General features: G+C 42.9%; 1 protein-coding gene and 1 long non-coding RNA gene across 14 annotated transcripts in view; one reads left to right on the forward strand and one right to left on the reverse strand.

Moving 5' to 3' along the window:
* LOC118527568 (uncharacterized) overlaps positions 1-3778 on the reverse strand; it is a 29189-nt gene extending 25411 nt beyond the window's left edge. The window contains exon 1 of the long non-coding RNA XR_004913168.2: positions 3682-3778. This is a non-coding gene — a long non-coding RNA (uncharacterized LOC118527568). The remainder of the gene's footprint in view (positions 1-3681) is intronic.
* A 267-nt stretch (positions 3779-4045) lies between these two features.
* LARP1B (La ribonucleoprotein 1B) overlaps positions 4046-12562 on the forward strand; it is a 127800-nt gene continuing 119283 nt past the window's right edge. For 7 of the 13 annotated variants that reach the window (XR_013446453.1, XM_078069210.1, XM_078069212.1 and 4 more), the window contains exon 1: positions 5461-6317. Coding sequence is in view for 8 of the 13 variants with exons in the window: in XM_078069210.1 (XP_077925336.1) it covers positions 5813-6317 (505 nt within the window). In the remaining 5 variants the exon portion in view is untranslated. Of the gene's footprint in view, positions 4096-5247; positions 5333-5418; positions 6318-6467; positions 6510-12562 lie in introns of those variants that run through there. The other 6 variants (XM_078069215.1, XM_078069216.1, XM_078069217.1 and 3 more) reach the window with 6 other exon arrangements.

Genomic DNA, 12562 nt, shown 5'->3' on the forward strand with positions numbered 1-12562 from the left:
GTGCTTTTAAAAAAAGTGAAATGGAACAGAATAGATCATATAAGAATGTATTCATTTAGTAAGGATAAGCTGTGGTTTGTAAAACCTCTGGTTCAATTGTACATATCAACTCATGAGGTATGAAAGCCACTGCACAATGCATTCTGCTTCTCTGTGTAAGTCCCTAAATTGACCAGTTTACTAGTGTATCCCCAGAGTCCAGCCTAGTTTTCAGTGAACATTTATTCAACAGATTAAAATAAGCCACAAGTATTAAGCTGTGAACTTTTTCTTAATTTCTATACATAGCTTCTTTTTTCTTTTTTTTTTTAAAGATCTTATTTATTTATTTATTTGAGAAAGGGAGAGAGAGAGAGAGAAAGCCTGAGACAGGGGAGGGTCAGAGGGAGAAGCTGACTCCCCATGAGCAGGGAGCCCAATGTGGGACTCAATCCTGGGACTCTGGGAGCATGACCTGAGCCAAAGGCAGACGCTTAACTGACTGAGCCACCCAGGTGCCCTGAAAGCTAGTTTTTTCTGATGTCAACCACTGAAGTTCACCTGAACTTGAATTTAAAGATCTCATCTTTGGGCACCTGGGTGGCTCAGTCATTAAGCGTCTGCCTTCGGCTCAGGTCATGATCCCAGGGTCCTGGGATCGAGTCCCCCATCAGGCTCCCTGCTCGGCAGGAAGCCTGCTTCTCCCTCTCCCACTCCCCCTGCTTGTGTTCCTGCTCTCGCTATCTCTCTCTCTGTCAAATAAATAAATAAAATCTTTAAAAAAAAAATAAAGATCTCATCTTTGTTTTGCTAGCGTTAGAGCATTTCTTCTTCATTAGCGCCCATGGTTCTCGGTCACGCCGCTTCGAAGAATGAAGAGGTAGGCCAGATGAAGAACGGCGGGCAGCAAAGCAGAGTTTACTGAGTGATAGTAAATTTTATTGAATGATGGAATACAAAGCTCCCAAAGCGGGAGGGGACCCTAGAGGGTTGACATCAGAGTTTTTTTTTTTTCTTTTGCCATCAGAGTTTCTAAGTGTAGGGGTTTTTTATGGGCTTGTTGGAGGGCTGTTTTAATCTAATTAACCTGTGCCTGTCATCCAATCATTTCTGTCATCTCTCTATCAGGTGGAAAAGGGTGGAGGGCTCCTTCCAGGGTGGTGTAAAATCTTTTTAAGGGTGGTTTCCTCTTGGTGGGGTGGTCCTTGTCCCTGCCTGCCTTTCTTACAACTATCCTTTATCATTAGTATTTATAAGGCTATACTAATATTAAATGTAACTGGATAGTAGGAAGAATTCAGACAGATTACTAACCTTATTGTTTGAAAGTCCTGTTCTTTGAAAACTGGAAAAGAAAAAGTTATGCTTCCTTGAGCTTATAAGTTTATTTTTATAGTATTTTTCAAAAAGATGAAATATTACTTCCTATTACTTGTGTCATTACAAGTTATTGTAAAAGAAAGAAGGCTAAATAGTGTGACAATAGAGTTTAGAATATCAACCTTAGCTATTATTGGCTGAGAGTTCTTAGACAAGACACTTCTTTTTAGAGTTTCTACTTCTGTTACACTAGTCTATTAAAACCTACCAAAAAGTAGAGAGCAACCCACTTAAGAACAGCAATCTGGTTGAAAGGTAGCCTAGATTTGTTTTGAACCCATGTTTGCATAGTGAGCACAGTGTTTTTACCTATTTGTATGATATAGTTAAGTAAAAATAGAGCAAAAATTCAAAAATTTCTAAAGGTACTTTTACTTTCACTGTAGCTAAGATTGATACTTATTTACTGAAAAGAAGGTACAAAGCATTTCAAACACACATTAGCACTGACCCTGCCTTGAAGGTTAAAGATAATTGGAAGTATGAAGTACTTATCTGAGCATTCAGCTCATAATGAAAGCTATTATTCTGATAAACAGGGCCCAAGGCTCTGTTAACTTGGAGGTAAGGATGGCTCAGAACGTCTTCCTAAAAACCCAATCTTTTGGGGGTGCCTGGGTTCCTTTGGCTCCTTTGAACCAAGTAACTTGTTCCTTCAGGCTAGATGGGGACTCTATTAAAGGGCAAATGATCCATAGGAAGATGGATAATGATTTGGCTACAAAAAATAAATTGAGCCAATCTGTCTTGATTCCCTGATTTTGAACTAAGAAGCAGAGGAAGAATCTGGCAAGTAGCAGCAGAGGCCAAATGACTTAACATAATGGAGTTTCAGCAAAGGCAAATTAGGTCAAAGTCCAATCAAAAATTGGATGGGGGCACCTGGCTGGCTGCTGGTGGAGTGTGTGACTCTTGATCTTAGGGTTGTAGCTTTGAGTCTCACATCAGGTGTAGAGATTACTTAAAATCTTTAAAAAAATCAGATGGAAAGCTTAAACTGCATAATTTTTTATTGTTATGTTAATCCCCATACATTACATCATTAGTTTTAGATGTAGTGTTCCATGATTCATTGTTTGTGCATAACACCCAGTGCTCCATGCAGAACGTGCCCTCCTCAATACCCATCACCAGGCTAACCCATCCTCCCACCCCCCTCCCCTCTAGAACCCTCAGTTTGTTTTTCAGAGTCCATCATCTCTTAGTTCGTCTACCCCTCCGATTTCCCCCCCTTCATTCTTCCCCTCCTGCTATCTTCTTCTTCTTCTTTTTTTTTTCCTTAACATATATTGCATTATTTGTTTCAGAGGTACAGATCTGAGATTCAACAGTCCTCTGAAACTGCATAATTTTTAGAATAGAATTAATAAAAGGGTGATTGACAGAGGTGCAGTCCAAGACTCAGGAAAACCAACAAGAGATAATGCAATATCCCAAGGACTAGCAGTTAACGACTAGGCCTGAAGGGACAAAGGGAAGAATTGGAGAGATTAACTGAACAGAGGGTTCTGCAGTTAGTCTTGGGTGAATATGGAATTCACCAGCTTGGGGAATATGGACTTTGACCTCACTATCTTCTGGCCTCCTATCTCTTATAGATACTTCCTACTGCCTGAACCCTGTGAGATACCAAGGACTGTGAGGGAATCCATCAACGCAATCTGTACAGGTCAGCCCTGCCTGGCGCAAGGGCAGGAAAAGGGTGGAGAGGCAAGTAGAAGATAGGTGAAGTTGTTTCCAAGAGGCAGTTACGTGGAAATAGGAGCTATTAATATGTATTTAAAGGAGGGACAACAAATTGCCAACTCCCTTCGCTGACATTTACGGTACTGCGTTACAGTGATGATTCCCAAGTACCAACCGTTGAATTCTTTTTTTTTCAAGTTTTTTTTTTTTTTTTTTTTATGAGAGAGAGCGAGAAAGCGCGTGTGTGCACACAGGCAGGGGGAGCAGCAGAGGGAGAAGGAGTAGCAGGCAACCAGCTGAGCAGGCAGCCCGATTCGGGGCTCAATCCCAGGACCCTGAGCCAAAGGCAGACACTTAACCGACTGAGCCACCCAGGTGCCCCCCAACTGTTGAATTCTTTAGAGACCTTTCTGAGTACACATTTACCTTCCAGTTCTTCTCTTCCTGCAAACACAACCTATTTCCAAGAAAGCCCTCTGTGTTTTTTCAATAAAGCACCTTTACAATTCTTCACTTCAAAACAAAACAAAACAGCAACAAACAAAACCACCAACCACGGTTAGGTAGCCTATATGAATCTAACTTTGGAAAACCATTCTATAATCTTGTCTTCAACAGAATCAGTCTTTAATTCACCTGTATTTAAATAGATGGTGAAGAGATGCCTGGGTGGCTCAGTCGTTTAAGCATCTGCCTTCAGCTCAGGTCATGATCCCAGGGTCCTAGGATTGATTCCCAAAGTCTGGCTCCTTGCTCAGCGGGGAGCTTACTTCTCCGGCTGCCTGCCACTCCCCCTTTTGTGCTCTCTCCCCCCAACTCTCTCTCTTACAAATAAAAATCTTAAAAAAAAAAAGATGGTAAAATAGAATGTGTTCTCTGAGTCACATCCAGCTTGAACTTGTTGCTGAGCTTTTGTAAACAAAACCAGCATTGCCTGGCGGGACTCCAAAAGGCTGATTAATAACAGGAAGAGCAGCTAGTTGATAGTTAACGAAACAAAGCTTTACCAATAACGGGGCTAGTAAAGATGGCGCCTCCTTGGGAATATAGGTAAGTACAATACTTATTTAACTGGTAATGGGGTTCCGAAAGTTGCTTAGGGTCAGATAAATTGGAAATCAGTGATACGGAGAACAAGAAAGGTTTTATTTATAACTGTTGTATGAATAGTTTACTAACCTTAGGGAAATAAAAAATTATGCCTAGTACAACTTCTGAGTAAATAAAAACATTAATCTCGAGTTTAATGTGATTGAAGCGAGACCCCTGGGAGAAGAGTCCTGTATAAGCTCTCTGCGTAGTTTGGCAGCCCTAAGGGAAGCTAGGAGGGACCCACTGCTAAATGCATACAGATGGTGGACACAGATATTTTTGGGGGGGGGTGTCCCTTGGTGAAAAAATATTCACTGGGTCAAATCCATTTTCAGCGACCTTGCACAGGAACATAAACATTTAGTGACTTATAAATCCACGCCCATGAAATCAATATTATCACTCACTGAATTTCAGTACCAAGTATAAAGCTCTTACTGGAGTTAATCAAAACATATTTGTAACTTTTAAACATATATCCATTCCAGGAAAAAATATTAGGAAACATGGTTAATTTGTAAACAAGTGTTATCTCTACAAATTAAAGGAACGTGTAATAACAAGAAGTCGGCGAAATATTAATCATTTGTTTTACTCAAGAGCACTTTAAAAATATTTCAGTTCGAGGGTGGAAATGAAGGCGGGTAGTGCACTAAACCAATTGCCTGGGCAAAGGTTTCATAAACAGTTACCTACAAATTACACAATTTCCATTCTGGACGTGGCTCAGGATTACAAGTGATCGAGGTGTCCCAAAACCTCAGGAGGAAACTCTTTCACCGGGCGAAGCGACTGACACAAAGGCAAAACGGCCCCGTACGGGACCCTGGCTCGTAAGGAAGCGGCCCGGGGTCGTCGGCAGAGACCACCCCTCCTCGAGTCAATTTCGCGTCCTGGCCTGGGGCAAAGAGACCCCCTCACCTGTCAGGCGCCACGTGCGTAGCCCGCCCCGCCCCTTGCCCGCACCGGGCAGAGCGCAGCGCCACTGCGCGGCGAGTCACAGAGGCCCCGTGAGCGCCCCGCCCCTGCTCCCGCAGTCCGGGCCGCGGTAGCCCGCGAGCTGCGGAATCGTCCAGTTCGCCCTCCCTCCCCCTCGGCTGGCCGCTGGGGCGGGGCCGGCCCTTAGGCCGGGCGGCACCCGGACGAACTCGTCAGTCAACCACCGCAGGCGGCGGCCTGGCGAGGGCAAGAGCCGGTGAGTAGCCACGTCACGCTCCTTCGGGAGGCCCCGCCCCCGCTCTGTCCTCTGGGACCGCCCCTTCCACGCCCCCGCCCCCGCCCCCGCGAGCTGTTACCGGCTCTGGGGGCACGCGCCTCCTTGACTCCGCTAGAGGTCCTCCAGCCCCTACTCGCAGCGCCTTCGCCGCTGCCCGCGCCAGGTGAGGGCTCGCGGCTCCCGGCTGCGACGCCCGGCGCTTGTTGGCTGGCTCGGGACGTGAGCCTGTGAGGCGGGCTGGGCCGGCGGGCGGTTAGCGCTCCGTTCCACGCGGGGAGGGGCGGCAGGCCGGGCGCTGCACGGCGTCGGCCGACGCGGGCGGCGGTGGCGGCAGCGGCGGCCGGGCTTTCGGGTTTTCTGCCCCAGGCCGGAGCCAGTCGGTTCCCCGGCGGAGAGACGGGCAGTCGGGCTCCCTGGCCCCGGGCCCCCCCCGGCTGGGGTGGCTGGGGCAAGGGGACGATGTCTGCTCGCGCTGCGGTGCCCGCCGCTCACTCTCGGGAGGAGCCATCCGCGGTGGCTGCTGAGAAGGAGTCGCTGTTGGTAACGGCGAGTCGGCAGGCCGAGCAGCTGTCCCCGCCCGAACGGGAGGGCAAGTTGGCGGCGAGTGAAGAGAGGGCCGCGACAGCCATCATCGCGGGTGCGCGGGGAGAGCCGTCGCCGGCGCTGGTGCTGGGGCACAGCGTGCCCCAGGCGGCCGTGCCCGTGAGACCCTTGGCGCTGCACCTGGCGCACAAGGCGCGCGGGCCCGGGGGCCCCTTCGGCGGGGAACCCCCGCCACCCCTGCCGAGGGACCCGCCGGCCGAGGACGCCCTGGAGGATGAGGCGGCGACCGGCCCTAAGGAAAAGCTGCAGCCGCCGCCGCCGCCGCCGCCTAAGGAGAACCCCTGGACCAAAAAGCTTCCCCAGCACCTGCCCCCTGTCGGGACGGGACCGGCGCCGTCCCCACTGGAAACCCTGGAGGCAGGTCTGTGGTTTTTTTGCGGTGGGCAGTGGGAGGGTGTGTGCAGGGGTGATTTGCTTGGCTGTAGAGCCTGTCGTGGGGCTGGGGGAGGGGCAGGCCTTCTTCCCCTGACAGTCGGAGGTATTTTGTTCCAAGGTGTCATTCACTCTGCCTATTTACATAAATGGACATCTGGGAAGGGAGCGGCAGGAAGAGGTGGGACCTCGGGTTCTCCTTGACTGGTGGGGGCACTGCGGGAGTAACGTCGCTGAGCCGCTCGGCTGGCGCGGCCTTCATTGAGTTTTACCCCCTCACAACGTGGTAGTGACTTGGGAAAGCTAACTTTATAGGTAGATAGTGCAGTTCATCCTATAGAAAAGTTTTTGTGGACTTGTAAAAAAAAAGGGGGGGCGTGAAGCAAGTCGGAGCAAGGGGATTGATTTATAAGTGGAAGCGCGATTGTAATTTTCTTCGTTGTGATATAATTGATAAGCTGAAAATCTGTTTTGGAAACAAGAAAGGTCATATTAAGAATGAGACTATACCGTAGTTGCCAACAAAATGCTTGGAATTGCGATTTTGGTGGAAAACAGTTGAACAGGATAGTTGACATGAGAGTGGATTGCACAGTACGTAAATGAGAGTCTTAAAATTCGGTTAGCCCTCCTTCTCTTTAGAGGAGGTTAGATTATGTCACAGCATTTGAAAGCTGACCAATACAGTATGGCCCTGGGTGCTTTATTTTGGTTGTAGTTTTTTCTGTTTGTTTGTTCTTAAGTTTAAATGGAAATACTAAACAAAAAGTAGTATCTCCTAGTTTTATTTTCTAAATTAAGTTTTAGTAAGTTAATTGAACTTTTTATGTAGAAATTACAGCTGCTTACTTGCGTATCTTTTTCTTAAAATTAAAGGTTAATAAAATGGGGAAAATGTGAGCATGTTTACAGGGTTGTGAGGATCAAGTGAGTCAAAGGATGTGGTATAACTGTAAGGTGATTATTATAAATACATTATATTGCAGGTATATTAACATTTCTTCAGAGGAACTCCAATAGAGTGAGATAAGTGTTAATTGATTTCTTTAGCTTTTACATGGTAATACTCATTATTCTTTTTTTTTTAAAGATTTTTATTTGTTTTTTTGACAGAGAGACACAGCGAGAGAGGGAACACAAGCAGGGGGAGCAGGAGAGGGAGAAGCAGGCTTCCCGCTGAACAGCGAGCCTGATATGGGGCTCGATCCCAGGACCCTGGGATCATGACCTGAGCTGAAGGCAGACGCTTAACGACTGAGCCACCCAGGCGCCCTTAATACTCATTATTCTTGATAAATTTGACACTTGCAGAAAAAAAACTACTTAGAAATTTGCTCTAAATTTAATATTACCACCATTCTCTTCTAGCTGCAAAGATCTATTTGTTTACTACTATCGCTAACTGAAGGAAACAAAAATCTTTTTTTTAAGATTTTATTTATTTATTTGAGATAGGGCGAGAGAGAGCACAAGCAGGGCAGAGGGAAAGGGAGAAGCAGGCTCCCCGCTGAGCTGGAAGCCCAATGCGGGGCTCAGTCATGAACCTGAGCCCAAGGCAGACATTTAACCTAAGACTGAGCCACCCAGGTGCCCCAGAAGGAAACAAAAATCTTAAAGTATAATCTCCATAAATTTAGCAAAGAGAAAGAAAGCCCTTAATGAGCCTTAATGGGCTGTCCAACCTCCCTACTTCTAGACTTACTCAGTTAAAATTTATATTCAGTGAACTACCCAAAAAATGAACTTTTGATTGTAAAGCTAATTTGACAGGTTTTAAAACTTTAAAGATAGGACTCAGGAATCTTAATTGGAAATGTCCTTTTGAAAAGTATTTAACAGTTCAATTAACCTCAGGTGCCTTCATTGGGGATCTTAATCTTTGTTGGAGATTAAGAACAAGGTGATGCTTGAGCTATGTTGTGGTTCATGGGAATTTCGATTTTGCTGATGGCTCTCTCTAGGCAATTCTTTCTATTTTTGGAATACATTCTGTGCTTAGAGGAATACCATTCTAAACTACTTGGAGTAGTGTAGTAACTTATAAACTCTCCCCAGTACTGACTGTTCTACCTCAACTTCTTTTTGTAGTTGGGTAATTTAGAGATTATGGTGTATAAATGCACTGTTCAGAAAGACTTGGGTTCTAGTGCACATATTGTTACTAACTAGCTAGTTGACTTTTGGCAATTTTTCTGGGCCATGTAAATGAATGGAAAGGGTGTATTCATCTCTTCCAGTCAATACCAGAGTACCATCTACAACCTGGGGTGCCTTAGCTTCCTGCTTTCCTAAGCAAATTTGCAACTTAAAGAACAATGAAATAGCAGAGGACTTTAAAGGTTCAGAGTAGGTGCAAACTAGCGATAATCTATTAGTAGGGGGCCTGTGTAATTTATCCTACAAACCAGGATACTGTAGAGGCAAAGAGAAGGATATTAATTATGCTGGAATAACAGACTTAAACCATGCTTGTCTTGGCCAAACCTGGATCTACTGTCACTCTTTTAATGAGGCACAGAGATTCCATCCACAAAATTTTGCCAGAGACTTATCAGAGATGGAAACGTAGCAAACGAAGAGGATTATTTTGGGACAGATGATCATGAATTTTCTGTTAGAACCTGCAGTTCTAATTGAACTGCAGGTGAATCATTCTTGCTTCTTCAGCCCTTGTGAGATACTTTATTCCACTTTTAGGATGGTTTTGGCCTGTGTATTGCTGTTTCTCTTAATCTAGATAAGGCCTTCTTTTTTTTTTTTTTAGAGAGAGAGAGACACAGCAAGAGAGGGAATACAAGCAGGGGGAGTGGGAGAGGGAGAAGAAGCAAGCCTCCCCCGAGCGGGGAGCCTGATGCGGGGCTCGAACCCAGGACCCTGGGATCATGACCTGAGCTGAAGACAGACCCCTAACGACTGAGCCACCCAGGTGCCCCAAGGCCTTCTTTTCAACCAAAGCCTGGCTATCCAAGAGGCCTAGAATAGTGTCACAGCAGTTTTTAATTCAGTCAGGAGACCAGAAAAGATTGTCCCACAATCTGTCCTAACCTTGTTTAAAGTACATTTATTTTGGAAACGTGTATTAAAATCACAGTATGGGATTTATTAATTTCTTACTTGTAGCTATGGCTATATTCTACATACCAAAAATCAGCTTTCTAATATAATTTCAGTTCTTTTACTCAATGAAAACATGGTATATAAAAATACTGATTTTTTTCCATCTTTTTCATCCTTAGTCTTCTCTGACCTCATCAGCTCTCCTTTTTCTTAATGTCTGCTTCCCAGAAACCTCAAATAAGCTTATTATTACCCTAAAAACACTTTAAGTTGTATAAATGATACATAAATACATTCTGCATGTTTTGATGTCTCCTTCAAGAAAAGAGGTAATAATGCTGTTTACTGAATATCCTTTCAGATCTTTCTTACTTCCAAATACAGTGTTTTGTATATGCTTTTAGAACATATCATCCTCCATTTTTAGTTTAAAGTTGATTGACCCTTTTTATTTTTTCTCTTTACCATAAGTGAGTTTGGGGGCATCTGGCTGGCTCAGTTGGTAGATCTTGGGGTAGTGAGTTCAAGCCCCCCCCCCCGCCCCCACTGAGCGTGGAGCCTACTTTAAAAATTACATACCTCTTGTATATATGTCTGACTTTCTCTAGGATAGATGATGAGAATTGGAATTGTTAGGTCACAGGGTATTTGTTAGTTGATAAGTTGTTCTCCAAAGTGACTGTACAAATCGATACTCCCACTTTTAGAGTACGAGAATTAAGTAGTTTTTAAAGCACTCACTGTAGCAAAATGGCATTTTACTAGATTTCTCCCTTAAATATAAAATTATGTGAAATATTGGTAATTACCAGTGCATTTTCTTAGTTAAAACTTTGCTAAAGATTATAGCCATAAAAATTAGAGTAAAATTGTCCCTGTGACATTGCATTTCCTTCTCCCCCCCCCAAAAAAAAGCTACTTAAATATCCTACACATTGGTATATTGGTTGTTAACAAGAGAAGAGAGTACTTAAATTGGGAGGGAACCTATAATGTGTCTGGTCTTACCTTACCTTTCTAGCTTTTTGTTTATGTTGCCTTCTGTGTACCCTGTGTTTTGGATAAATGGCTTAAGTTTTCCTGCCTGTTAAGGTTTTGCTTATCATCCTTCCCTTTGTTTTAATTCTGTTTATCCTTGAAAAACAAGTTCAAATGCTAACTCTTGTATGTAGTCTTCTTGCCTCTCTGAGCTGCTCTCCCGTAATAGTTCATAGCTCTCTTACAGAAATTATCCCTAAGTGCCTTGTACTGGGGTTATATATTCACATGTTTTATCTCTTGTTCTAGTTTGTCATGTTCTTTGAGGCAAAGGCTGTCTTCTTGATGTTTGTATATTGTCCACAACAATGGCTTTCATTTAAATGGTACTCAATTTGTGGACTTTATTAATTTGAAAAAAAAAATTTGACTTTTTAAAATTATGATTTAATGCAATCATGCTGTAACAGACATCTTTCTTATGGGGTTAGCCATTGAGTCAGTCTTTAAAGAACAGATTATACTAGCAACTCTCAAATTTTAATGTGCTTAGGAATCCACTATGGGTCTTGTTCAAATGCAGATCTGATTCTGTAGGACTTGATATTCTGTGTTTTAAGTAAGTTCCCAAATGTCAGTGATGCTGATTCAGTTATCACAGTTTGAATAACAAGGGATTTCAGTCCTAATGATGCACAATAAATCACTGTTAACAATTAAGGATGTTGCATCTGCCTCACTAGGTAATAGTGTTGCAGTTTTTCTGTGTCCAAGCCCTTAAAAATGGATTGTTTTCCGTATCAATTTAGAATTATAGATTATAGTTTATAGATTCCTAGAGTTAAAGAATAATGGTTTAGGATACTGGAATATTACTCAAAAAGTTGCAGTAGTATAGTGTCTTACCAGTGATAACTTGAAAAATAGATATATGAAGATCACACATTGTTCATGTATATTTATTTATTTATTTATTTATTTATTTATTTATTTATTTAAAGATTTAATTTATTTGACAGAGACACAGCGAGAGAGGGAACACAAGCAGGTGGAGTGGGAGAGGGAGAAGCAGGCTTCCCGCAGAGCAGGGAGCCCAATGTGGGGCTCGATCCCAGGACCCTGGGATCATGACCTGAGCTGAAAGCAGACGCTTATGGCTGAGCCACCCAAGCGCCCCTGTTCATGTATATTTAAAGCCACTGGAGCCTTTTTCTTATGTTTCATCTGTTTTGGAAAAAAATGTATACATAATATATTTTAATTTTTAAAATTTTTTTAATTTTCTAGGCTGGCTTGCTTTTTCAGTCTTAGGTTTTCTCTAAAAACATGCAGAGCAATTTCCTCCATTTTAGTTAAAATATGGGAAACTTTTAGTTAAAATTACCTTTCTTACCTGTACCTCTGAAACAAATAATACATTATATGTTAATTAAAAAAAAAAGGGGGGAGTGAGGCTTTAGGTCTTCCACCTTCTTGGACTTTTAATAGATGCCTGAGAGTCTTGGTCAAAAAAAAAAAATAGGGTGGGGGTTGTTCTTTTATTAAAAGATACATTGTGTTCTTAACACATTTAAGCAAGAACTTTTCACAAAAGTAGCAACTATGGAAAAAACAAAACAGATCCAGCAAAGAAGGGCAGAGAGATATGAGAATTATTACCATCTAACCGTGGTTATAGCACTAAGCCCATTTTTGTTGGTTATGATGCTAGTTATATATTGTATCTTAGGATTCCATTAATTCTTTCTTACTTCATCCTTTGTTATTCCTTAAATTGAGAAGTTGGAAGAGAATCATAGCATGCATTTCACTTAGTGTGGTTATATTTTTTGGAAAGAAGTGGAATTGTAACTTAGAATTTGGTATACATGAAAAGAAATTACCTTTCTTAGGCTTGTTTTACTTGTTCTCTATGTGTATATAAAATATTTTTAAAACCTGGTGGGCTTCTTTCATTTTATATAGACATCTTTGTACCTTGTCTTGCTTCCCAGGTAATTTCCCAGAAATGGAATTGCTTTATTAAAAGGTATATAGAATTTAAATGACAGATTACCCTGGAGAGAGTATACTACTTTACACTATTACCAACTGCAGGAGAGTAATGTCCATTTCTTTTTTTTTTTTTTTTTAAGATTTTATTTATTTGATACAGAGAGAGCAAGCCCAGGCAGGGGGAGGGACTAGAGGGAGAGGGAG

This window comes from Halichoerus grypus, chromosome 3, assembly GCF_964656455.1.
Source record: "Halichoerus grypus chromosome 3, mHalGry1.hap1.1, whole genome shotgun sequence".
In the NCBI taxonomy this organism is placed as follows: Eukaryota; Metazoa; Chordata; class Mammalia; order Carnivora; family Phocidae; genus Halichoerus; species Halichoerus grypus.